The sequence below is a fragment of the Melitaea cinxia genome, chromosome 30 (assembly GCF_905220565.1).
Source record: "Melitaea cinxia chromosome 30, ilMelCinx1.1, whole genome shotgun sequence".
NCBI lineage: Eukaryota > Metazoa > Arthropoda > Insecta > Lepidoptera > Nymphalidae > Melitaea > Melitaea cinxia.
This window is the reverse complement of record NC_059423.1, coordinates 8,561,526-8,588,999: the sequence shown is the minus strand read 5'-3', so window position 1 is coordinate 8,588,999 and position 27,474 is coordinate 8,561,526. Positions and strand designations below refer to the sequence as shown.

Below are 27,474 nucleotides of genomic sequence, written 5' to 3'. Positions count from 1 at the left end.
TCTAAAAATAGTTACTGCTTTTTACATAAGCACGGCAGTATGGCTTTCGAGCATGTGACGATAATACGCAATCAATTTGACCGAGCCTTTATTTTCACAAAAAAAAAAATCCTCAATTTCAAACCATTTAAAAAGCTGAAGGTCCATATTTAATATGATATTTTAATATCAACACTCAAACATTAGTTTGATAAGTTTGTCTCGAATAGTTACACAATCAATTTAATTTAGACAATTTTTCGGCCATCTAATATAATCATGAGAAATTAATTACAAAATACAAAATTTCAAAATTACAAAAAAAAGAAGTTTTCAGTGCGAGCCCAATTAAAAAAAATTCTATCTATTAGAAAAAGTCTGTGTACACTTTTCGATCTGACTCAAAACCTTTCCTATCCTATCGTGTAAAACCTTCGCATTCTTCTCTGGCAAAGGTGGTAAAATGTCCCTTATCACTGGATTATTCTTCCTATGAAACATATCACTTAGTTTACCACCTACCGAGCTTTCGTGCAAGCTCTTCAACGCATCGACCGTCCTTTGTCTGAACACGCACAAGTTATCAAGCATCAAACTATGGTACACATTGTACTTCTTCAACAGTCTGTACCCGTGTAACAGGCCAGACTCATTGTCCAAGAATAGAAGTAACCCGCTGTCCATCTTTCTAGCTAAATTATGCGCTGGACCGTCCATAATGTTCACATTCCATTGGAAGTTAAATAAATTATTGACTATCCTGTCCAAATTCGCTGTTAAATAGTCAAATATGATCAAATCTGACCACTGCGCTAGTTCGACGAACAAATCAATCGTCTTTTTATTTAACTTAGCGTCAATAAAATCAAAATTATCAATCGATTTTTTTGCTTTAATACTCTTTGTTCTCAGTTTGTCCAACAGAATCTGCTTGTTTGGTTCCATCGTGATGTTTTCCTTTTGTGACATTTTAAAAACGTCATATTTGTTCAAATGTCGCGTTGATGGTTTGAATATTTCAGGTATGGTAGCAGATTCTAGGCTCGGGATGTACTGAGTCAGAACAACTGCTCTGTTTGTGTTCCACTGCGCTGAAGCTATGTCATTAGCAACCCCTTGCCATAATTTATCTTTTAAATCAACGACTTTGACAACAGATGGCGCTAGATTGGTCAAATTTAATAACCTAGCTACATAAAAACTAAAGATTTCTCCTTGGATTTGGTCTGTATTCTGTCTGTAACGCACGCAAGCTTGGATACCGTCTTTGAAAGTTATCAGACGGTTCTGCATTCTCCCGCAGCCCGGCTCCATCTTGATCACCTCGCTCTGGTCGACGTATTTCTCCCAAATTTCTGCGGAATTTTCTCCATAACCTTGCGGCATTGAATTTTCGACCTCTGGCCCCCAGAATATGTTATCATACAAAACTGTATCTGTGCTAGGAACGTGTAGAGTTGAGTTGATAACGCTAGATATGACCAGCTTATGTTTGGTTACTTTATTGTCTTTAAGTATTTCTTTCATGTCTTCTGTGAGACTTTGAGGGTAAACATCTTTATTATGTTTATGAGGATCTATCGGTCCAGTAAAGGAAACTGTCGCAAATCTATCTACATTTCTATCAGGATTAGAACTGTCATCTAATTTTACATTATCAGAATATTTCACAGAGTTTAAGATTCTCTGCTCTTCTCTGCTCGTGTTTATTCTCACTAATTTCTTCGAACTAAAATTAGGAGTAATCACTCTTCTATGAGGAGGTCCAACGATTGCTATTCCAATTGCTAAGCCTAGTAAGAAACTTAGACACACACTAATGAAACAGTAATTAAAGCACCCATATTCTCTCTTGACAGCTACTCTTCTCGACAATTCTTCTTTGTATCCAAAATTATTATATAATAAATGTGGCTTTCTCATTTTATTATTTGTTTTGATCTGTATTTTTGAATTAACTACCTTTGCATCTATTTTGTTTTCTAACTTGCTCGGTTTCGGTATTCTATCTGTTTGACATTCTGTATTTTCTCTCTCGTATTCAGATTCTGGAGTGTTGGAAGCCATTTTTGCTGCAGGTGCTATTCTATATTAAATGCCATTTTCTTTATCTGAAACAAGAAAAAATAAAAATTAATCAATGTGTAATTACAGATATGCTCTGAATTTTTCAAATAATTTTCTATAAAAACTATTTCTACTGTTATATTTATAAGAGATTAATGTATAAATATAATAGTTTTTTTTTTCTAACAAATGTTTTTTTTTGTATATTACACAAATAAGATTAATGTCTGATTACAGTGGCATTCTAACAACGTGAAAGAAACCTTTAACTTAAATGCATAATTGTATAACTTAGCGGTATTGTTTTAATGTAGAAAGTTTTTTATGTACTTAGTTGGTATGCCTTTATTAAATAAATAAAAGAGTTTGTTGAATTAAATGATGAGTCTTAACCTAGGCGTTAGTTTATTTAGTTTTGGTTAAGTTCTTGTAGAGCTCCCAGTTTTTCAAATTATATTTGCTACATATTAAATTTTGACATATTATTTGTGTTAACAAAAATTGCTACTCTTAGTAACTAGTACATATATGACATTAAAATAAAATGAAATTCAACATAATAAACGAGATATTGTTCAAAATATTATGGTACATCTTATGCTAGTGACTAACAAGCTATATTTTATTCCCAATCAAGAACAAATAGTCGAGTAAAACCAAAAGTAATATCTAGTTCAAAAAAACATTAACTATTATCCTTGAGACATTTAATTGCAATCATATTTCACACGGTCGCGACTTTTACGGTGACTCTGAGCTCGGCCGCCATAACTGTGTTCTATCTCTCTCACTCGTAACGAGGCAGATAGAGAGAGATAGAGTTAACCTTTAGCTTGTAATAACATCTTAATGTCGTTAGAATTTCCCGCGATTAAGGGTACTGTCAAATTGGACGCGTATTTGTTTTGCGATTATGTCACAGAGTCGCGTCCTTTAGTACAAACAGTACTATTTCTTTTTCATACGTATAAAAAATTGGGACAATGAGCAGAACCTAATGATCCGTTGACGGCATATATACCTATAGAACCTGTCGAACATTTACTCACATGTCAGTTGAGACACACAAAATACAAAAAACAAAAGGGGCGAGACCACGACAAATATTATTATCTGGCTGATTATATGGCTGTGCTAAAGCCGAATCAACGACCAAACTACTAAAAGTTTTTTTTAATGTCTTTCAATAAGACACAAGTGCGGTTAGTAAAAAAACGCGCTCAGTTTTACCGACACTTTATTATTGCTTTATTACAGACGTAACCAGATTCGTTACAGACGATTATGATTATTCAGAGAATTAGTTACTCCATGAAATTTTATGGCCTACAACTGTCTTGTACAACACGAAAAGAATTGTTATTATATTAGAGAAGAGAAAGAGTTGTTATTAAATTAGCAGTGTCCAGCAGTTTCATTGGCGACTCCATATACCTAGAAAATTACTTCATTGGAGTCTTCCCTTAACCACATGTCATTTTAGCAAATTTTTAACCCCCTACCACCCCTTGGTGATATGTGGTGAGGTTTTAGACTACTCCTCCTATACCAAAAATCACATGTATTACTTTGTATCAAGTATATTGAACTTTTCAGAATATTATCTTTATATACAGTAATATTTTAATAAATTTTTTAAAAATTTAGCATCGTAATACAAATTTCCAGAGACATCAAGGTTGCGGGGTGTTTGTTCGTTGTTTTTTTTTTATTTGGAAATTGAACGTTCAATTAAAAACAAATACACTTGATATCTCAATATGCCCTCCCCCCCCCATCGTTGTTTTTTCGACCCCTCTCGAGCCCCTCGTTATAAATGGATGACCATTTTCTTATTTTATTACAATTATTTAAACAGTAATAACTAGTAGTATAACGATTTCTCAAAGCCTTTTCATTATAACTATTCGATGTCTGTATCACAACATGATGTTTTATGGCCCATTTCTAGATCAAATTTTCAATTTGACCAAGTGTTTTTACAACTCTTTACTTCAATATAACCACAACAAAATACATTATAGACTATTTTCTTGGTACCATTTTCAATTGAACTGTATTTTCAATTAACTATCATAATTCAGTTTAGTAACAACACAACACATAATATGGCCTATTTTGTAAACGTCAAACTCAAATAGACTGCAAGGAATTCTAATATCAAATTTCACTCTAACAATAAAATTCGAAGATTCAATAAGCAATTATTAATATAAAACGAAATGATAAATCATAACAGTAAAAAAGGCTACAAGTAATAAAATGTATGATTTATAAACAAACACACACATACACAAGGCTCACGTTACCGAACGTTAATCATTCGGAATTTATAGATATCGCGTTTAAGATAATGTCACAACGATTTGTACACGATTTTAATATTGTTTAGGGTTCCGTCAAAAAATATATGTATCAGTAAACTGTTTTTAATTTTTATATTTTTCCTGATTAATGTGTATATATATTATTCCTATTTTACACTAGCCCGTTGGCGCAGTTTGCATTAACCTTGCTTTCTGCTCCGAGGGTTGTGGGTTCGATTCCCACCCCGAGTCTGGGTGTAATATATATATTTATTTATATATTTATATATGTATTATTTATAAATAACTTTATTGAAAAAAAAATGTAGCTATATACCAGTCGGCTGTAACCTATAACACAAGCACTAAGTTGCTTACTTTAGGAACAGACGACCGTGTGTGTATTGTATAGATATTTATTTATTTATTTATATAATATACTCGTAATTTAATTTTAATATCACCTAATATATAAAATTCTCGTGTCGCGGTGTTTGTAGTTAAACTCCTCCGAAACGGCTTGACCGATTCTCATGAAATTTTGTGTGCATATTGGGTAGGTCTGAGAATCGAACAACATCTTTCATCCCCTTAGATGTTAAGGGTAGTCCACCCTAATTATTTTTTTAATCATTAGATTTTTTTTATTATGATTTGGCGTTAAAAAATACATACAAACCTAAATTTTCACCCTTCTGCCACCACCCCTTGTTTTTAAATAGCGTTTAGCGGCAAGACAACGTTTGGCGAGTCAGCTAGTAAACAGATAACATTCAGTTAAATATTACATTAATGTTAAAGATGTGTGGGTGAAGTGAAGCTGTATTTCGTGTAAGATATTACTATATATATTATATATATTACTATATATATATTTATAATAAAAGTAACTGCGGAGTTTCTCGCCGATTCTTCTCAATCCTAATCTACATCCCGAATCGGTGGCAGCTTCAATTTAACTGTTAATTTATCAAAGATCGATAACATTTTGATTTTACAAAATGTCGATTCAAAAGTGAAAATGACTAGTTGAATAAGAAATTTTTTGATTGGATTTGATGTGATTTACATAGATCAGATAGGAGGCGTCATTGATGATTCTTATTTCATTATGTCATATTTAATGATAACAAGATATGTAACTTCTAAATTATGTAAATATTTTTACATAATACGTTTTTTTATCATAATTGACATGTAGCGATTGATTGCGATGCGATTGCTTGATAGTTGCTGTTTATTTTATTATTTGTTTTCTTTATTGAAAAAGATCAACTTACATTGGCAATAGGCGTTCGTTTTGTTATTTACATTTTAACCCAAATAAACGACTTCGGGGTTAATTTCTAATTATTATTACAGCTTTTACAGTCCACTGCTGGACATAGGCCTCCACAAGTTTACCCCAAAAATAACGTGAACTTATGTGTTTTGCCCATAGTCACCACGCTGGGCAGGCGGGTTGGTGACCGCAGGGCTGGCTTTGTCGCACCGAAGACGCTGCTGCCCGTCTTCGGCCTGTATATTTCAAAGCCAGCAGTTGGATGGTTATCCCGCCATCGGTCGGCTTTTCCAAGGTGGTAGCGGAACTATGTTATCCCTTAGTCGCCTCTTACGACACCCACGGGAAAAGAGGGGGTGGCTATATTCTTTAGTACCGTAGCCACACAGTACGTAGTAGTAATTTCTAATTATACGGTATGAAAAAATTTGGGTTTATGAAATTGTAGGTAACAATGGTACAGCAGTGAGGTTGAGAGTGACACCGTAGCGTTTTTAGCTGCAGCGAGACTTAAATATAATAGTGGGTGTACCAACATTTACTGCACCACAGCAAGCATTAATTTATGTTCTGATTTTAGACTTTTATTGTCTTAGTTAATTTTAATTTAATAAAATATTTAAATTTTTAATTATCTCATTAAAAATTTAATTGTTATTAACCGACTTCAAAAAAGGAGGAAGTTTCTCAATTTGAGCGTATATAATTTTTTTTGTGTGTTCGCGGATAACTTCGTCGTTTATGAACCGATTTTGCTAGTTCTTTTTTTTGTTGGAAAATTCCAACAAATAGTGTGGTTCCTAAGGGTGATACCATGATAAGGAAACCAGGATCTCATGATGGCGTCCCAGAGAAATCGAGGGGAACCTTCTAAAATCGTAGTGGCCACTAGTGCGTTTGTTAATTTTTTTCGTCTACTTAAGTTGTATTACTTGTCGATGTAATTGAAGTCGCCTTTTTTCGTTCGCTAGCAAATACAACTATTTTATTATTGTTTTTTATTTAAATATTTACAACAAACAAACTGACATTCCAATAACATTACGTACATGTAAATTATAAATGCATAAGAAGTATAATTAAACTCGTTCTAAATCCGGAAAGACGAAAAAAACGCGTCCATCTCAATCGGAGCTATTATAACATTAAAACAGAAGTCTGTTATACGTCCGCGTGTCAATCACAGCGAGGATTACACGTTTGACGTGCTCTTACATACGTATAAAATATAATATATGCATATTTTTTATACTACAAAGACGGCAAACGAGCTTACATTCCGCCTGATGATCGGATACCGTAGGTTATAGACGCCTGCAACATCAGAAGCATCGCTGTGTTGCTGACCCTACCCCCGAACCTCACCAGGACTCACACAGGAACACAACACCGCTTGAGAGAAGTGGTAATTAGCTGTGATAATGTGATTTTCTGTAAGGTTGAGGTATTTCGACAGTCAGACTGTTCCAAATTTTGAGCAGAATATTTCCTGCCCTTCGACAAACATCAAGTTTCTTACCTTAGGAACAGACGACGGTGTGTGTATGTTGTAGAAAAAGAAAATCAGTTAGTATTCTCAATAAAAAAAATTAAAAACATAAAGTTTGCAGATAATCATAATAAAGAAATACACAAACCGCGTCAATAACAGCTCACACACTCAATAAACACATAATTTAGTAAACAAGGCGGTTTGGAAACCTCAAATTATAAGAAAACCCTCAATTTACTAATAATCCAATTCACTACGGTTCTGTTATTGTTTTAATGTCAGCCTTGATATTTATTGGTCGCGCTGAGCTATGCTATGCTATACTGTAATTATTTTTAAAATAAAAAACCATTAATTTGTAACTATGATTACTTAAATTTAATAATTACTTTATTTAGTAAATTTTACTTTTTATGAAAAAAGCTAAAGCCTTATTGTAGATTTTTGAAGTAAAACTTCTATACGCACGCTTGACTTGCAGTAAATGGTACTTGCTTGGCAGTAAACTGGTAAATACGTGACGAGAGCGTTACGAAAAGTGTATCCGGTGAGACAAACGGAGCAAGAGCGAGCACAGATTTTCTTTCTCTCTTTAATTGATTAAATCATATGAACATAACGCTGACCCTAAGGGTGACGTTTTGAGGCAACGTCTTTTCCAAAACGAGATAAATGTATTTTTAAATTACACGGTAATTAGTCTCAAGGAGTGTGCTCCAGTCGCGTGTCGTAACTCAGAGACTCTTTTCTTCTTGGAATCTAAACAATACAGTACTTTACTAAAATTTAATTTAAAATATGAAATACAGGTACAATCTATACTAATATTATAAAGCTGAACAATTTTTTTGTTTGTGTTTAATTCGTTCGTTTGATTTTCACAACAAACAAACTCTTCTGCTTTATAATATTAGTATACTAGCTTCGCACGGTTCCAAAAACTATCGGTGTTTCTCTACTATATTATGCGTGTATTATACATTCAAAAACCGCATCAAAATCTGTCGCGTAGTTTTAAAGATCTAAGCATACAGACAGCGGGAAGCGACTTTGTTTTATAATACGTAATGATATTTCAATTATTCAATATTAAAAATAATCGCATGACATAGTATCGCATTGCATGTCTACAAGTGGAGAGTCATCCTAACAGAGGTCGTAAGATGTTATAGAGCTGTTACAACTTGTTTTAAACAAGTTGAGACACGCCTCGTAAAAATTTTATACTTTGTATTATACTTTATGAAATTAATATTTTTATTAATTAATAAAATTAGTGTTGTTATTGATAATATCATATGTATTTTAATTATTTAATATTTTAGATGTTTGTGATGAAAAAATAAATGAATTTATTTTTAATATAACATAATTGATCTGTTTGTTTGTTTTTTTTTAAGTTTTGTTGTTGTTCGATTTCTTTAATTATATTAAGACCTCTCTGTGTAGGAGAAGGATCGGAGTTTAATTGACCAGGCTATTCCTTAGACTATAAAACCACGTTATGACACGCAGGCACAAAGCAATAATCATAAAATAAAATAAAAACCTACACAAATTTTTACAAAAGTTTATTAGCAGCACATTTTTATATTATTATCTACATAACATCTCTATATAAATATAAAAACTGATAAAAAACTTTTTACGCTCGACCTCCTTAGTTCGGAGCTTTTTTTCTCATCTCGTCCGAATCTGACGACTCTATGACGTTTTGATGTTGTTTTTTTTGAATGTTAGTTACACCACTTAACATTATGATCATTAGTTAATTTTTTAAGAATTTTCATAATATAATAAATATATGCTATTTATTTTTTTATGATTATGACTGACTGATAGTCCGCTGAATGTTGAATTACCTCAGCAATAAATACACAATTCTAATTATTTTTTAGACAGCAAGATTGGCAAACAAAAGTACGGCTTACCTGATGGTAACCGATTGTTATAGCCTGCAACACCAAAATCATCGCAAGCGCGTTGCCAATCCTACCCCTGATCCTGCCCAGGAGCTGTCTACCACACTCACCAACAGGAACACAAGACTACTTGAAAGCAGTATTATTTAGCTGTGATCTTCTGTAAGGTCGAGGTACTACCCCAGTCGGGCTGCTCCAGATTATGAGCAGGGTATTTCCTGCTGTGGTCTACGTCAGTTAAATGACTGTACATATATAAAAATGATTAATTATGTTTGCTCGCAAAAGGAATGAAATTGACTTCAATTACATCGATAAGTTATACAACGTAGGTAGACGGTATAACAGTCGAGTAAGTATTACGTATTTGTAGGACTATTAGCTATTTATTAGCGATTTATTTATTAGGGATAACTAACAGTTTTAGACAATACGTGACATGATGGCAAGCGCCAGCTCTCACTTATGGTACAAAAAGAAACTGATAAACTGTCAAACGTGAGAAGTTCAGTCGTTTTCTGACATTTTACAATTTTCAGCGCACTTTTTTTAAATATTTCATTTTATAAATAGCAAAACTAGAAAAGCCGTGATATACGATGACTTTATATTATCAAGAAAAGCTTTCGACAAACGTAAAGAGCGAGAATCGAAACTGTGACTGCTCAACCACTCCACAATAACGGTCAAATAATATTTTGAAAGACTAACAAAAACAACAAAAATATCACAAACAGTTACATCAAGGGTCAAGAGCTTTACCGACTCTCCAACGAGGTATTGTGTGTTTGTCCGCGTCATCGCACTTAATCAGTAGAGAGTGACGGAACACAAACAAACAGACAGTTTTATATGAGAGGTAACTGTTTCAATTTATATAAACATTTGTATTTTAAACTAGTTCATACCCTTGGTTTTGTCTACATTACTTAATATATTGTCAACTAGCTGTGCCGCGCGGTTTAACATGCGATAATTTGAGGAAATAAGTAGCCTTTAGCCTTTTTCGGTAAATAACTAAAAGTATAATAATTGAGTTTGCAGTAAACGAAAAAAAAAACCGACTCCAATTACATCGACAAGTAATACAACGTAGATAGAAGAAAGTAAAGTAAAATAAATACGCATTATTAGATATAACTTAACAAATACATGTCAGATCTCGATTACATTATTTAAATTAAAAATGATCATCAAAATCGGTACACCTTGTAAAATGTTACGAGGTGAAACAAATAAAACTACAGTCGAATCGTCCTCCTTTTGTAAAGTCGGTTAAAAATCGGTCAGCCATGCAAGTACCCAAATCTTCGCCAATTACAATTATTATTCTAATAAATAACAACTATACAGCTCGTTGCAGTAAAACTGAAAACTAGACGTTTAACGACTTGGCTTATCCACTTGAACTACGACATTACTATCAATAGGCCATATTGGGTCGTATTTTAACAAGTATTATATACGAGAACATAAATCTGTCAATACGGCCTATAAAGTTGTATTAGTTTAAGAGCAAATTTCATATGTCTCTGTTAAAGTTTCAGATAGCTATCAGACACACAGTATCCAACAGATAAAAATTTGTTATGTAATTATTATTTATTTGTGTATTTATTTATATGTTTATTATTTATTTATATTATTATTATATTATTAGATAATAGGATTCACTATTTTGCCTTTTTGATGACCCTACTCTGTTTTGTTCAAAATCTCCTCTACCCCAAGGTTGTCTGGAAGAAATCGCTTACCTAGCGATAAGACCGCCTTTGTGCATATTATTATTTTCTAAGTTTTTATTTATTAAGATACCTGTACTTTAACTTTTATGCACAATAAAGTATATTTCTTTTTCTTCTTCTATTTTTCACAACTGAAGTCCATTATATTCATAGGATAATTCTATCGCAATAGTGAAACTCAAAATTGCACTTTATTAATAGAGGATAAACAGGTCCTAATGGCCAACTTTCTGCTTTTAAAGTGGAACTGGCCCTGAGAGCTAAAATCATTCCTCTTTTTTTTATGTCACTAGGTCGGCAAACAAGCGTACGGCTCACCTGATGGTAAGCGATTACCGTAGCTTATAGACGCCTGCAACACCAGAAGCATCGCAAGCGCGTTGCCGACCCAATCCCCAATCCCCCAGGAGCTCTGGTCACCTTACTCACCAACAGGAACACAATACTGATTGAAAACAGTATTATTTTGCTGTGATCTTCTGTAAGGTCGAGGTGCTACCCCAGTCGGGCTGCTCCATATTTTGAGCAGGGAATTCCTGCTGAGCCCTATCTCAGTTAAGTCCTCTCTGATAAAGTTTCTGATTGCTATCAGACATATGGTATTAATCATATACAAGTTGCTGATGTTTTCTTCTTTCATTTAACCATAATAAAACAACCGCTCTGGTATAGTGGTGCGAATTTCTTGTCGGCGCCTTCACACCGGTAGTTTACGAGTTTAATTCTCGCTTGGAATGTCCAATATTTGTTTCCCGTCTGGATATCTGTCCCCGTGAATCTCCCCACCATGCCTCCGAGAGCGCGTTAAGCTGTCGGTTAAGCATGGTGGATTAAGCGCCGTTCCCTCTCCCACACAGAGAAAGAGGCCTATGCCCAGCAGTGGGATGTTACTGCCTGAATCGTAAAATAAAATTTTAAATTCACTTACACTGTTAACCGAATTTATTAAAACAACAACGGCGCCACAAAAACAACAATGATTAATTTAAATGAATCAAAATAAAATTCTAATTATATTTAATTGTATTGATAATACCATATCCATATACATCTACATTACAAGATCTTTGTAAGACGTTTATACGTAAAGATATTAGAACTACGCGATCCGTTCCATATAGAGAATCGTATGTCGTAAAAGTTTTATCTAGATTTAGGTTTTTTTGGAAGAGCCATCAAAGATAAACACTTTCAATAATGAGGGACTCTTTTTTATTTATTTAAGTACGGTCGGAAAACAAACGTTCGGTTATTATTAGAGATAGCTCAAAACGTACTTATCAGATATCGAATAAATTTAAATGGGATCGGATAACAAGCATCAATGTTTCGGTTACAAAAAGAATCATCGAAATCGGTACACTCGGTAGAAAGTTCTGATTTTCGAGTTCTAGGTATTTCTTGAAGTCGGTTAAAAAGTCTGGATAAATCAACGGCGCTGTTTATCTCGTGATAGTAGCGTCTAAAATGTCGCCGAAGTATCGGGATTTTCAAAATAAAAATCACGGTAAAGTCCCGTAGAACGAAAGTGTTTATAGCAACCGTTATAAATTAAAAACTCATATCCATCTAATGAATTACAGAAAAATAAATGAATCTTTACAATCATTATAATGACTACGAAAATTCACCTATGGACTTTGATTTATATTTCGCTTAAGCCTGTAATATCCCACTGCTGGGCATAGGCCTCTTTACCCATATAGGAGAAGAATCAGAGCTTAATTCACCACGCTGCTCCGATGCGGGTTGGCGGATCTATTCCCTACTATGAACGATGAGTAACGATAGCTATCTGGTGTACATTATAACAACCGGGACCGACGGCTTAACGTGCTCTCCGAGGCACGGTGGGGAGACACACAAGGACTGCACAAACACCAAGACCACGGCAAATATCTCACTCTCTCGGAAACTCTCATTAAAATCAGCAAATAAGATAGAAATATGTTTAATAATACTTAAATATAATTAAAATAATGATACAACTGTCTATTAAACAATGTCTATCAAAAAAACATAGTATTCGCCTAGAAAACAATATTCAAAGTTCATACCACTTCTACACACCAGTGTTCCGAGGATCACACAAACGGTCTCCGGCCGGGGGCCCGCCGAGTATTTTAATTACGTAAAAAACTGCAGCCCGTCGGGACCGAGTTAGCTCGACGAGTAAAAACATGTCGCGGTTTGTTCGTACACTATGATCGAGCAATATGTATCTATTATTACGTATGAAAAGGTTAAGTTAGTTACGCTTTCACGCCTTAACTATTGAACAAATTTTTTTATAGAACCATGGTGCAAATGTGGTAGCCTATAGACGCCTGCAACACCTATTGCAGACTCTATTCCTCCCTAGAAGCTCTCTAACTTACTAACACAAGAACACAACATTTCTTGGGAGCAGTGCTATTTAGCTGTGATCTTCTGGAAGGTCGAGGTTAAGTAACCAGTCGATCTGCTCCAGATTTCGAGCAGGATATTTCCTGCTGTGTTCTTATTTACCACGAAGAGATGACTGTAGGATAAAAGTCATGTGATCCCATTGGTTTTCCATAAAAGTAACAAGCTACCGTTAGAACAGTAATTACCATAAAACAACAACCATTCAATGAGAATATAAACTGTTAGCAACAATGTTGTTTTGTGGTTCAAGGTGTGAGGTTTTTAAGAAGATGCACACTTGTGTTGCCGCGACATTTCGCACACAAAATAAGTCGAAGCAAAAATTTCTTGAACGACGTCATTTGATAAATTAAAATTATACTTGTATTAACAAATTAACTATAGTTACTAATTTTTTGGAATGTCGATTTTGCTGAGAAGAATTTACAAGAAACTCCGTAATTAATCTTAAAAAAAAAAAACCGTCAATTACTATAAATACAGATGATTAAATTTTAGTTATATATTTTATTACAAACATTTGTTTGTTATATTCATATCATGACGGTAATGTACTCTAAGCTTTGTGGTACCGTTAGAACTGAGAACTTGTAGTGACTGCCGGTAAATCTGTCGCATCCCACTTCTAGACTTCAAGATATGAACATATACATGTAAAATAATAACTTTACTTATTTGCTTATATTTTATGTACTGATGTTACAATTATGTTGGAAATCTATACAAATAAATAAAATTGGAGTGTCTGTTTGTAATATTAAAATAACCGCTTGTTACTAAATGCATATGGATGTATACACGGTACACATACCAAAATTTTTTTTAAAAAAATTGTCTGTCTGTCTGTCTCTCTGTTTGGTCCGGCTAATCTCTGAAACGGATGGATCAATTTTGACGGGACTTTCACTGGTATATTGCTGATGTAATAAGGTAAGTAGCTTAGGCTACTTTTATTTCAGAAATTTATTTATTTTATAACTCTGCGGACTGAACAATACTTTACTACTTTTTTGTTAAGTACGAAGACCACGCAGACGAAGTCGCGGGCACAGTTAGTTTTTAATAAATATGTAATTTATAATTGAATTTTTAGAAGTATTATATTAAAGATATGTGGATTTAGTAGCGCTGTTAGTTGCGTTACTAGTTTTATAATCAAATATACTTTTTTTTAAACATACTAACTGCAGAGTTTCTTGCCGATTCTTCTCTGTAGAATCTACATTCCGAATCGGTGGTGACTTCATTTTAACTATAATAAATTAAAAAAAAACTAACATAAATTTTAAAATAACGATTTAAAAGTGATTTTGAACTCTTTTTTTTTATTATATTTTATGTTGGCCTTACTCCCAAACCGTTTTCTGGAAGAGATTGCTACTAAGCGATAAGACCGTCTTATAGCGAATCTGATTTTATGTTTATAAGTAGTGTTATATATATATATATATATATATTGTTTGGGATTATTGAAGATAAATATATTAATTTTTAATTAAATTACACTGCGGCAGTTAGACAATCACTTTATGTACTTTTAAATTGTTGATCACTTGCTTTTATCTTGATTTTTATAATTAAAACTGCAGATTCACTTCAAACACGTCTTTATTATACAGTATCCATACAGAGAGAGAGAGCGAGAGAGAACATGCAACAGATAATTTAGAATGAAATACTAAACATTCTCGCCCCTAGGCAAGTAACAATCTGGTAGCAGAAGGCTATTACAAGTCAAAAGAACTTTAAAAGTTTACAAACACTATAATTATGGTTAGAATTAAGAGATTATACAATATTTATTATGACAATTTTACAAAATATAGTTTATATTTATTCTAATAATTATTAAAGTTTTAGACAGTAATTTAATTTTAGTAAGTATATCTATTACAATTTGCTATACACAAATGAAGCCAAGTTGTATCAATACATAAACTTACATAGACTAAATACTTTGAATTTACCTAATAGTTAATTATTAAATAGTTTTTATAACAAATTTTATAAACATTGTAGAACAAACAGTTGCTTTGAAGTGAAATTCTTAATATTAAATTCTTAATATTTAGACAGTTACAATCAAATCAAATTTGTAGACATAGAATGCAGTCATTAGTATATCACATAACAAATAATATGTGTTTTATTTTACTTACATTACTTTTGCAGAGCAACTTCTGCATCCGTTTTTAATAACTTAATCAATTTGTGTATCGGTCTGACGTGCTCCTTTCCAGAGGTACGTACAACCACAGACCTGACTAAATTATCAGTTTTATTAGTGTTTACAGAAATTACTCTACCAAGAGGCCAACATGTAGGAGGAGTTATATCCTCTTTAATAATAACTAAATCTCCTATCTGCAAATTAGCCTTAGGTTCTAGCCATTTGTTTCTAGTTTGAAGTTCAGACAAGTAATTACAATAAAATTCTTTCCAAAATCTTTGTTTTATTTGTATAATTCTTTGGTAGACATTAAGCCTAGATTCCTTATAATCTAACATGTTAGGCTCAGGTAGATCCGTTATGGGAGCACCTACAAGGAAATGAGCAGGAGTTAAGCAAGTAACATCATTAGGAATATCTGTTATTGGACTGAGGGGTCTGGAGTTCAGTATCCCTTCAATCTGAACTAGAACAGTGTATAACAATTCATAAGTTAGTTTAGTGCTAGAAAGATGCCTTTTTAGTAACATTTTTACTGATTTTATCCCACTTTCATATATTCCTCCCATATGGCTGGCTAATGGTATGGTAAACTTATGATCTATACTATTTGAAGTGTAAAAATCTACAATTTTACTATAAGAGTCATCATTTTTAAACATCTTATAAAGGTCATGAAGTTCTGACCTAGAACCCCGAAAATTTGAAGCATTATCCGTGTACAGACAAATTGGAATTGAACGTCTAAAAATTAAACGTCTTAGAGCACTAATATAAGCATGAGCACTGAGATCAGTAACCAGTTCTAAGTGTATGGCTCGGGTGGCCAAGCATATAAACAGACATATGTATCCCTTTGAATATTTACAATTTCTACCCATTGAGCTGCGTATAGATATAGCACCACTGAAGTCTACACCTACATGCTGGAATGCACGAGTCAAGGTGACTCTGGGAGGAGGCAGGCTCGCCATTTGCTGCCCACAAACTCGCCCCCCAAACCTAATGCACCTGACACAAGCGTGTATTACCTTTTTTACCTCATTCCTACCATTAATGGGCCAGTATTTCAGTCTGATGTTGTGTAATGTGCTTTGAATGCCAGAATGCAACATTTTTAAGTGATAGTGCCGTACTATGAGTGTTGTAATGTGGTCTTTAGCTGGGAGTATAATAGGATGTGCATTGTTGTATGATATATCTGAATGTTGTATACGACCCCCTACCCGAATCAGCTGATTTTCATCTATGAAGGGATTTAATTTTCGAATAGGACTTGACTTTAATGCACGAGATATGTGGTGTGATTTTGATGTATTTGACTGTATGTCTACCACATCCTTGATGTTATTTGAATGTATACCATTGTTGGTGTGAGCGGACTGTAAGTAAAGAATCTCTTTATGAAAGGAATGTGATTGTGTTGTACTGATGACAAAGTTATGCGCCTTTTCAAGTTCGGAGACACTTAAGTGTGATGTAGTTTTATTGGGTTTGTTCCTTGTGTTGTCAATAAATCTAAACATGTATGCAATTGTTCTTATTAACCTTGTGAAATTTGAATGTTTGCAGAATAAATCATAAAAATAGGAAGAGTTACTAGGATTTGAATCTATGTGGGCGGTGTGAACTATCTTTTCTTGTTTGCTTTGTTTAGATGTATCAACCTCAGGTATAGATGTAGATATAGGCCAGGTATTTTGATCCTGAGCTAGCCATGGCGTTCCTTGCCACCACAATGAACAGCTAGGAAGGTGTTTTGGCATGATTCCCCGAGTAATGAGATCAGCAGGATTTTGCTTTGTGTTTATGTAATACCAACTTTCACTTTGAGTTATGTCAATTATTTGCATAAGGCGGTGTGATGTGTAGCTATCATGAGTGTGCTTGTATGGAGACTTTATCCAACAAAGAATAATATTTGAATCAGAGAATAGATAGACTTTATCGATATTAATCTTATTTTGTATTGCTTCAGTAAATTTTTTTGAAATTTTTGACAACATAACTGCTCCAGCAAGCTCTAATTTAGGAATTGACAGTTTTCTTTTAATGGGAGCAACTTTTGATTTAGCCATGATGAGTGTACATGTAGATGGTTTTTGATTATATGTAGCTTTTAAGTAAAGACAAGCTCCATAAGCTTTGTTTGAAGCATCACAGAATCCAATTAAGTATATGTTGATAGGTAGGTCTGTGAAATACCATCTAGGTATTTGAATAACTTGCAAGTGGTGTAATTGAGTTATAAATTCGATCCAATAAGATTCTAATTCTGGGGAAATTACAGAATCCCAATCTTTATTCTCTTTACATATGTCTTGCATTAGTATTTTAGCAAGAATAGTAGTAGGTGCTAAAATACCTATAGGATCAAATATTTGTGATATTTGTGAAAGTATGTGTCTTTTTGTACTTTTTCCTTGGATTCGCGTAGGTAAAGATAATTGAAGAGTGTCTTGTGTATGTGTCCATTTTAATCCTAGTGTTTTCACTGTATTTGAAGTAAAACTATAGCCAGCTTCTGATGTTTCTGTATGTTCTAGCTTCTCAGAGCTTTGTGTAGCTGTATCAGTAGGTAATACAGATTTTAGTACTTGTGAATTGTTAGAGGTCCACTTGTGTAGTGAAAACCCAGCTTTCTTAAGCAAATTTATTAATTGAGAGCATAATTCTATGCATTCATCTACGGACTGAGCCCCAGACAAGTAATCATCCATGTAGCTATTGTATTTTATACATTGTGCAGCTAGAGGGTGTGTATGTGAATGTTTTTCAGCTAGATGAAGCATAGTGCGACAGGCTAAGTATGGTGCACATTTGGTGCCATATGTTACAGTAGTTAATTCTAAACATTTGATAGGTTCTGTACTTGTTTCTCGCCAGAGTACTCTCTGCAGACTTTGTTGTTCAGGGTTTATAGAGATACCTCTGAACATCTTTATGATGTCGCATGAGAACACAAATTGATTTAGCCTAAATCTTAGTATTATATCTAAGAGATCATTATATATATTTGGACCCTCATAAAGTATGCTGTTGAGTGATAAACCTGTAGAAGATTCTGAACTTGCATGAAATACAGTTCTTAACTTAGTACTTCGTGCCTCAGGTTTGACAATTGGAAAATGTGGAAGATAATATGCGTTTAAATCTGTAGGTGAGAATTTATTTATATAGTGGGCATGACCTAGTTCAACAAATTCATTTATGAATGCCTTATATTGTGAATGTAAGATGGTATCCTTTTGGAACCTTGCCTCGAGTTGCATCAAGTATCGATATGCAGTATTGAATGAATTACCTAGCTCAGGTAATTTTTCTTTTTGTATAGGCAGGTTAACGATGTAGCGACCTGTTTGGTCTTAAACCCAAAATATATATATATATATATGTTTATAAGTGGTTTGATGGATTTGTTTCTCTGATATGCGACGCAGAATATATTTACTATAACAAATAAATATCTACACAACACACACGTCGTCTGTTCCTAAAGTAAGCAACTTAATGCTTGTGTTATAGGTAACAGCTGCTGGTATAGCTACATTTTATTTTCAATAAATATTCTTACAAATAATTTATTTGTATAGTGTGAACGTACAACCCCCGAAATAGAAAACAAACATACACCCACCCTCACAAACTTTAGCATTAATAATATTAATAGGCTATACGTCGTTTTCAATAAACATTTCATACCGAAAATCCCGTTAGCAATGAACATCGTAAGATACTGAATGGAGATAAAAGATAAAATGGACGCAAACCAAAAAATATGCGAAATAAAACCTAAAATATACATTTTTAAATCAAACACAATCGTACAAAGAATTTCATTCAGTCGAAAGTTGCTTCGATATTTACATTTATACCCTCGGGGTTATTGGCGTGTAATTTAATCAAAATGGCGTCTTCGGAGATAATTTTTTGACAAAATAACACATTTTATATCAAGATCACGATAACAATATTTGGCGAAATTCGACGTTGCGCTAATTTGAGGAGATTCTGATGTAAGATTTTATAAAATGCAACGCTTATGGCGTAGCTTACAAATATCTTTTGAATTTAACTGAGATGGGGCACAGCAGGAAATTTCCTATTCAAAATATGGAGCAGCCAGACTGGGGTAGTACCTCGATCTTACAGAAGACCACAGCTAAATAATGCTGGTTTCGAGCAGTGTTGTATTTCTGTTGGTAAGTAAGGTGACAAGAATTTGGAACGACCGTCATCTAAAATTGATTTTTAAAGAATTAGTTATGGCATCCTTTGATTGTATCAAATTTAATTTTACTAAAGTATGTATTGGTGTTTGTTACTCGATCACACAACTAAGCAGATCTAGACAATAGGCTCAAAATATATTAAAGAGTAAAGTTACTTTGTCTCCTTTTACTAGTATTTATAGCTTTATAGCAAACTATTTTTGTCCTGCGGTTTCACACGCTTTAATTTGAACACAAAATAGCCCATAGCCTTCCTCGGGAAATAGACTATTAATTTAACACAAAAAGAATATTTCGATCCGAACCTTAAGATTAGCGCGCTTAAACAAACAAACATTACAGTTTTATAATATTAAGTATAGATAAAAACTTTCATTTTATTTTAAAACTAGCTGTGCCCGCGACTTCGCCCGCGTCGAATAAAAAAAAGTGTTGTTCAGTTCGAAGAGTTACAAAATAAATTAATTTCTAAAATAAAAGTAGCCTAAGTTACTCCTTATTACATCAACTATCTGCTAGTAAACGTCAAAATCGGTCTAGCCGTTTCAAAGATTAACCTGAACAAACAGACAGACAGACAGACATAAATTATAAAAAATGTTATTTTGGTATATGTACCGTGTATACATCTATATGCATTTAGTAAAAAACGGTTGTTTTAATATTACAAACAGACACTCCAATTTCATTTATCTGTATAGAAGAAAAACTGTTGAAACTGTAATCACGTGTAATAGCTATATTGAAGCTCTTGACAAAGCAATAGTTTTAAATAAATAGAATTACTGAAACCATTGAAAGCTAGGTCTCACTAATAGCTAGGTTGTCTATCTAGGGCTCGAGATATCTCGAACACAATGGATGTCATAGGATCACAGGCGATCGTATTTCGTTCAGCGCCATCTGGTTTTAACGTCTAACTATGGATTTATATTAAACTACAGCTAAGTACATCTACGTAAGCATGTTGAACTTGTGGAGGCCTATCTCCAGCAGTGGACTGCGATAAGCTAAAGTGGTGATTAAAACAATGCTATGAGGCCTATATTTTATTGTAAAAGCGAATTAACATGAATTCGCGCCGTATATGGCGCGAACTTGTGGGGGCCTATGTCCAGCAGTGGACTGCAATAGGCTGAAATGATGATGATGATGATCAATTAAACAATCTAGGGTAGATTCTCATATTCTGGAGGCTGTAGCGGATTTGTTATTTAATTTTAGTATGTGTATCTCGTTACAAGTGAACGTTGAGTCTTCTTATCTTTAGTAATGTTATACAGCTTAAAAGTTTGTTTGTTTAAACGCCTTAATCTCAGGAACTACTAGTTCGAACCGAAATTATTTTTATGTTCAATAGCCTATTTATCAAGGTAGGCTATTTACTTCTACAAATTACGGGTGTTAAACTAAAACAGCGAGTAAAATATAGATTTCAAAAACTATTCTTATGTAACTCAATTTATAGCAAAACTCTTATAATATTTTTATGGTAATATTAATAATAAATAATAAGTAAACCACAGTTAATAAAACGGTGGAGTTCACCCTTACTCGTAAGGTTTCTGACCAAGACGCAGGATGTCACTGTGACAAGAATAAACGTTTCAAATGCAAGCAATTTTCAACTTTATGACAAAAAGTTAAGGAATAGCATGTATGCATGTATAAATATGTAAGTATTACAATATTTTGTTAGGTTCAGAGCAATTTGTCGTTGCGTTTTTTCGCTTTATTTTATTTCAAAGCTTACGTATGGCTTTATGTTATCTTTTATATATTTTACAAGAGATTTTAAATATACTAGCGGTCGCCCAATGGTCGAAATTCGGCCATAATTAATTCAAATAATAAGTTCGAACATTATTAAGGCTCTGTTGTCAAAGACTTGCTTCTATAATAATAAATAAAAGAGTATGCGTGTGTATGTGTGTCAAATACATGGTGGTGTGTAATGTTATTTTTTTTATAAATAAATAATAAATAATAAAAATCATTTATTTCTATAATCTCTGGTACAAAACATCATCGAGTCTTCCCAGTAAGTAGTCAGAGACACTTGTACTGGGAATGACTCGCTACCTCCCTTACGGATGACTAAGACTTAACATTTTAACATTTAAATTATTTAAAAAATAATAATTAAACGCCGCGTTGGCGCAACGGTTACAGCCATGGATTGTATCTGTTGCGCTGGCGGTTGCGGGTTCGATCCCCGCACATGACAAACATTTGTATTGGCCATACAGGTGTTTGCCGTGGTCTGGGTGTTCGTGCAGTCCTTGTGGGTCTCCCCACCGTGCCTCGGAGAGCACGTTAAGCCGTCGGATTCGATAGTTATCATGTACACCTGATAGCGATCGTTACTCATAGTGGGGAATATATGCGCCAACCCGCATTGGAGCAGCGTGGAACCTTCTCCTACATGGGGAAGAGGCCTATGCCCAACAGTGGGATATTACAGCTGAAGTTAAAACACATTAATTTAAAATTTCTATATATAAATTATAATTCATCCGACTGTACATTTTAATGTACCTAGTCCAGCCATAAGTTCTGTTACAAATGAAAATGCATTTTTTCAAATGAAGTAATGTAATATTATTAAAATTTATACCTACATATTTATTAACGTCTCAGCAAAAAACAAAAAAATATTCTATTCGAAATGGCCACCATTAGCTTTTATACAGGCCTTTAACTTGTTTGGCCACGAACCTATGGATTTACGCACTGTTTCCAAGGGAAATTTCGCCACTGCTCGCTCCAAAGATTTTTTAAGAGACTCAATGTCACCGTGTCGTTTAGAGCAGGCCATGTCCTCTAAAACTGACCATAATTTGAAGTCCAAAGGGTTGAGGTCTGGGCTAGATGAGGGCCAGTCTTCAACTCTTATAAAGTCCAAAACGCTGGTTTCAAGCCAGACTTGGGTAGTTCGTTCCTTGTGACCAGGTGCAGAGTCCTGCTGGAAAGTCCACGGTATATTTTTTAAAAGTGTATTTCTGAGAGGTTTCACAACATGATCCAAGACTGTATCTTGATACACTTTGGCTGAAGTTTTCACTCCTTTTTCACAAAAATGTAGTTTTGTGACTGGTTCATAAGACACGCCCCACCAAACCAACACTGACGCAGGATGATGACCACGTTGTACCTTTTCGACAACTTGAGCAGCTTCTTTAGAACTGTGTATACTTTATCATTTTGTTTATTGCAGTTTTCTTCAATCGTGAAAATTTTTTTATCGGTAAAGAGGATATTTCTGTGCCTTTCACCTGCGTATCGCGACAGAAGGCGTTTTGATCGATCCACTTTCTTTAATTGTGGGCATGTCCTGTATATCGGCGATAAGCACCGAGCCTTGCCGAGCCGAGTCTTGTTTTATAATACGCGACAGAGTCCTAGCGGGAATATTCATTTCTCGCGATAAGATTTTTTGCGTCCTAATGGGGTTTCGACGAATTCTGACTTTAACAGCATTAACAGCCTTTGTAGTTCTAACAACACGCGGCCGCACCGATCTTTTCTGGTCTTCGACAGACGAAATGTTGTATCTGTTGATAGTGCGATATACGAACATATGGCTGATACCAAGATTTTGAAGTGTCTTGAATATGATCGACGGCTCCATACTCCCACTTTGTGCAAGGCGATCACTGCAATCCTATTTTCTTTAACACTCCATTTCATATTGTAATTTGATAATGAACACGAAAAAACATGTGAAATGGCGCAAAATCAAAATAAGTTTTTAAAACAATATACGTGTTCCAATTTCAAAGTAATTAAAAATTTAAAAAAAAAGAAAAGTTTTCATGTAACAGTATTTATGGCCAGACTAGTTATAAACAAATAGGTACCGATTTCGATGAATCTCTTTGAAGGTTTGTTTACAACAAAATTTAAAAAGTATGCAAAAACAGTTTCATTAACAAATAACACGTGAACGTTCAAACAATTACTAGAAAACATAAATTAAATTTAATAATAACAATGTATTAGCTACGAAGCGATCGCTCGTGTGTCCAGCTACGTCAAGCCCTTAAAAAAACAAGAAGGACGGCGAACACGAGTGAACAAGAAAAAAAACTAGCAACATCAATGATATGCCCTGACGGTCGTACCGTTAGAACAACAATCAATATTATTAATAATTAAAACTATTCTTAATTTTTTATTTTAATAACATTTTATTATTATTTAAAGTTTTAGACTTTTATGAAGTATTGACAACTCAAAATCATGAATTACTTCTTTCAACTGAGAAACGAGATGATTTTTAAAAATAGTATAAGTTTCACTAACTGAATAAAGGTTGTTTTAATTATTATTATTTTTTTGTTGTTGTAAATAATACATAATAAGGTATTAGAATCGAATAAACGCTATCTTCTAACTTCTGCGCTGATGTCTCATTTTTAATAGAAAAAAAGTATAAATTCCAAAAATCATTCTTAAAAGCTAAAACGAAATGCCGCAAATAATATAATTAAGTAAGAAATATTACAAAGAATAAGATCGTTGATATAGTATCGTTGGCTACAGAAGACATTTTTTTTACAATGACAATACTAAATTAACGAATTGATAACCTCCTCCTTTTTTGAAGTCGGTTAAAAAGATAAAACGTACTTTCCAGTATATATATTTTAAATCTTGTTTTTTATTTTATGTTTTGTTTGAGTAAATATTGAAAAGAAATAATTGATTATAATATTATTAATATATCAATAATATTAATTAACAATTACCACACGTGACTGTCCCGCGGACGGTACCTGCTATCTACTTCGAAAATTTTTGGAATACCGTCCGACGAGCGATCATATCTCCTAAACACGGGCTGAGACCGACTGAGGACTCTATTCAGTATACCAGAATCTTTTAACAATCGTAATTTAATTTCAAATAATTTCAAAATGAAAGTTATAGACACAGAAAAAACTGAAATAAAAACAGTCTTTAACATTCCACTGCTGGGCATAATCCACCACGCTGCTCCAATGCGGGTGGGCGGATATATTCCCTAATATGAGTAACGATCAGGTGTCTATGATAACAACCGGGACATCTTAACGTGCTCTCCGAGGCGCGCTGGGGAGAATTTCTAGAAAAATAAGAGTTCTTGAAGGATAATTTAAAAACATATTTCCAATATGAATCTTGGCACAGTTGACCTCGCTACTGATATAGACATTTTACGCCCATCACGAACTTTCGTTGACATATCAAAATCACAAAATCAAAAAACAAAATAATTGGAATCTTTCCGGAAGTTACACGTGTATTACACATTATTATTTTTATATGGATATTTATGTATAGACGTGTACCTTGGAGTCGCTTTAGTGTTTACGACGTAATTTAATAGACGACAAATCGTTCCATGTGAAACAACTTCGGAATACATTTAAACTACATCAGAGCTAGCCCACGCCACAGCTCTGATGTCACTGGGTTCTGTTCACATATACAATACAAGAAATACGGTTTTGCCTGCGACATTTATTTGTAGTAATATCGGGGAGAATTTTGCAAGATCACGGCTAAATAAGTAAAAGTAAGTAATGTTGTAAGTAAGCGTCTTCGGTGCGACAAAGCCAGCCCTGCGGTCACCAACCCGCCTGCCCAGCGTGGTGACTATGGGCAAAACACATGAGTTCACGTTATTTTTGGCGTAAACTTGTGGAAGCCTATGTCCAGCAGTGGACTGTATAGGCTGTAATGATGAAGTAATGTTGAAAGCTCGTGGAGAAGGTCGGGGGTGGGGTCGGTAACGTGCTTGCGATGCTCCTGATGCAGGTGTCTAGAGGCTACGGGATCTGCCAACGAACGAGGTACGCTTGTTCGCCACCTCTGTAGTCATCATCATCATTTCAGCCTATTGCAGTCCACTGCTGGACATAGGCCTCCACAAGTTCACGCCAAAAATGCGTGAACTCATGTGTGTTGTTCATAGTCACCACGCTGGGAAGGTGGGTTGGTGACCGCAGGGGTGGCTTTATCGCACCGAAGACGCTGCTGCCCGTATTCGGCCTGTGTGTTTCAAAGCCAGCAGTTGGATGGTTATCCCGCCATCGGTCAGCTTCTTAAGTTCCAAGGTGGTAGTGGAACCTTGTTATCCCTTAGTCGCCTCTTACGACACCCACGGGAAGAGAGGGGGTGGCTATATTCTTTGGTACCGTAGCCACACACCTCTGTAGTATAAAAAATTTTTTAGAAGGCTATTTTATACAAATGTAAATGTAATTACTTGTTAAGAGCTGTCTAGTTTAGCTATGATCTGAAGTAATAGAAACTTTAAAAAAACTGCTGAATTGGTTATCACGCTCGACTCTTGTACTTAGTAACTTAGTACGCGATTAATTTTTATTTATATAGATTATAAATCACATGTGGTTGGCAGATACTTAAATATTGTATGTACCTGTTTTTTTTTTATCAAAAGAGTAACTGCGGAGTTACTTGCCGGTTCTTCTCTGCAGAACCTACCTTCATTATGAGTCGATTGTAGCTTCACTTTACGACGATTAAAATTTTATTCTATAGGTACTAATATTATAAAATTGAAGAGTGTGTTTGTTCGTTTGTTTGCTTGAACGCGCTAATCTCAGGAACTATTGGTCCGATTTCAAAAAATCTTTCAGTGTTAGATATCCCATTTACTGAGGAAGCCTATAGGCTATAGGCTATATAATGTTTGAGTACCTCTTATTTCTTAAATTAACGTGGTTGAAACCACGAGGCACATCTAGTTTGTAATGTAACGATTTGAGGAGCTTTTGAAGTCTATTTAAATGAAGTTATTTTTGATGTTATATATACATATGTATCTATAATAAATTTTCCAACAATCTCAACAAAACAACAGCAATACACAGCGTCCAGTGTTTCTTGAGCTCGTCTCGATAAACGCTGTTTTGTCTTCGTGCCGTCCTGATTGTGAGGAATAAGTTTTATAAGGCACGCTCTCTACTTAATAAAGCTTAATATCGCGATAGATAATGCTATATATATTCCTAAAAATGTTTTTAAAAAATTACCAGAATATGATTTTTACGTTTGTTACTGAGTCCGTAAACGAAAAAAAACCGTCTTAAACACAATGCAGTCGGTAAAACTGTCAAAATTAAGTCGGTTAAAATACTATGGCCTGTATATATCATGGATTTCATATAATCAAAATCAAAATCTCTTTATTCAAATAGGCTTCAAAAGCACTTTTCAATCGTCACTTTACAAAGTAACTTCATTGGTATTGATTAAAATAGTTGTAGGTTTTGACTGTAGCGAAATATAAGTATGACAGTATACCAGCGTTTACTGTACAGCTATACGAGTAACAAGCGTCCATTTATGTTCTGAGTTTTTTATTCTTTTAATTAATTATAATTTAATTAATTTAATTGAACATTTTAATTTATAAAAATATAACTGTCATTATTCTTCAATTGTAAATTCGCGTCGCATATCATAGCTGATACTTCTATCGCTCAAATTAGAACCTTAGCCTTAACCTCGACACGAGCCTTAGACGTCGAGTCGAACATTATTGTTAAAACAATGACCGCATTTGTAAGAAAAATACTACAATACAACTACGACTACGACTACGCTTGTACGTATCGTATTATTTATACTGTGTTGCCGATTTGACTGTTTATTCCTTGGTGGGATTTTTACAAGGACAGTTGAATAGAACTTCAAAGGTAACATGTTTGTTCACAATTCGATTGTATTTTTTTTTTAATTTAAAAGATGGCGCTTGTCATGTGATCGCATTCAAATTTGAGCGAGATCTTATTCTTATTAATGCAAATGGAAGTCGATTCTTTATTTGAGATCACTATTATATGATTGATATTTCACG

At 34.0% G+C, this 27,474-nt stretch overlaps 2 protein-coding genes across 2 annotated transcripts in view; both read right to left on the bottom strand.

Annotated features, from left to right (window-relative positions):
• Positions 1–289: 289 nt before the first annotated feature.
• The window catches only part of LOC123668210 (extracellular serine/threonine protein kinase four-jointed), a 55,918-nt gene continuing 28,733 nt past the window's right edge, over positions 290–27,474 (bottom strand). Inside the window, exon 2 of the mRNA XM_045601999.1 lies at positions 290–2,090. Coding sequence (XP_045457955.1) covers positions 340–2,046 — 1,707 coding nt within the window. The 5' untranslated portion in view covers positions 2,047–2,090 and the 3' untranslated portion in view covers positions 290–339. The remainder of the gene's footprint in view (positions 2,091–27,474) is intronic.
• Positions 15,363–23,235, bottom strand: LOC123668157. Its single transcript, XM_045601948.1, has 5 exons — positions 23,074–23,235; positions 22,323–22,569; positions 16,424–18,736; positions 15,709–15,838; positions 15,363–15,462 (listed from the first exon to the last, which is right to left on the bottom strand). The coding sequence occupies exons 1-5, from the start codon at positions 23,233–23,235 to the stop codon at positions 15,363–15,365; spliced, it is 2,952 nt and encodes a 983-aa protein (XP_045457904.1).

Bases quoted from the DNA above. Each gene is read 5' to 3' on its own strand.
- LOC123668157 (XM_045601948.1), bottom strand. From the start codon at position 23,235: ATGGAGCCGTCGATCATATTCAAGACACTTCAAAATCTTGGTATCAGC. The intron at 15,839-16,423 runs GTAGGAATGAGG...ACACTGTTCTAG, and splicing joins GAAATACTGGCCCATTAATG to TTCAGATTGAAGGGATACTG. The intron at 15,463-15,708 runs GTTAGATTATAA...TAATTTAGTCAG, and splicing joins GATCTACCTGAGCCTAACAT to GTCTGTGGTTGTACGTACCT.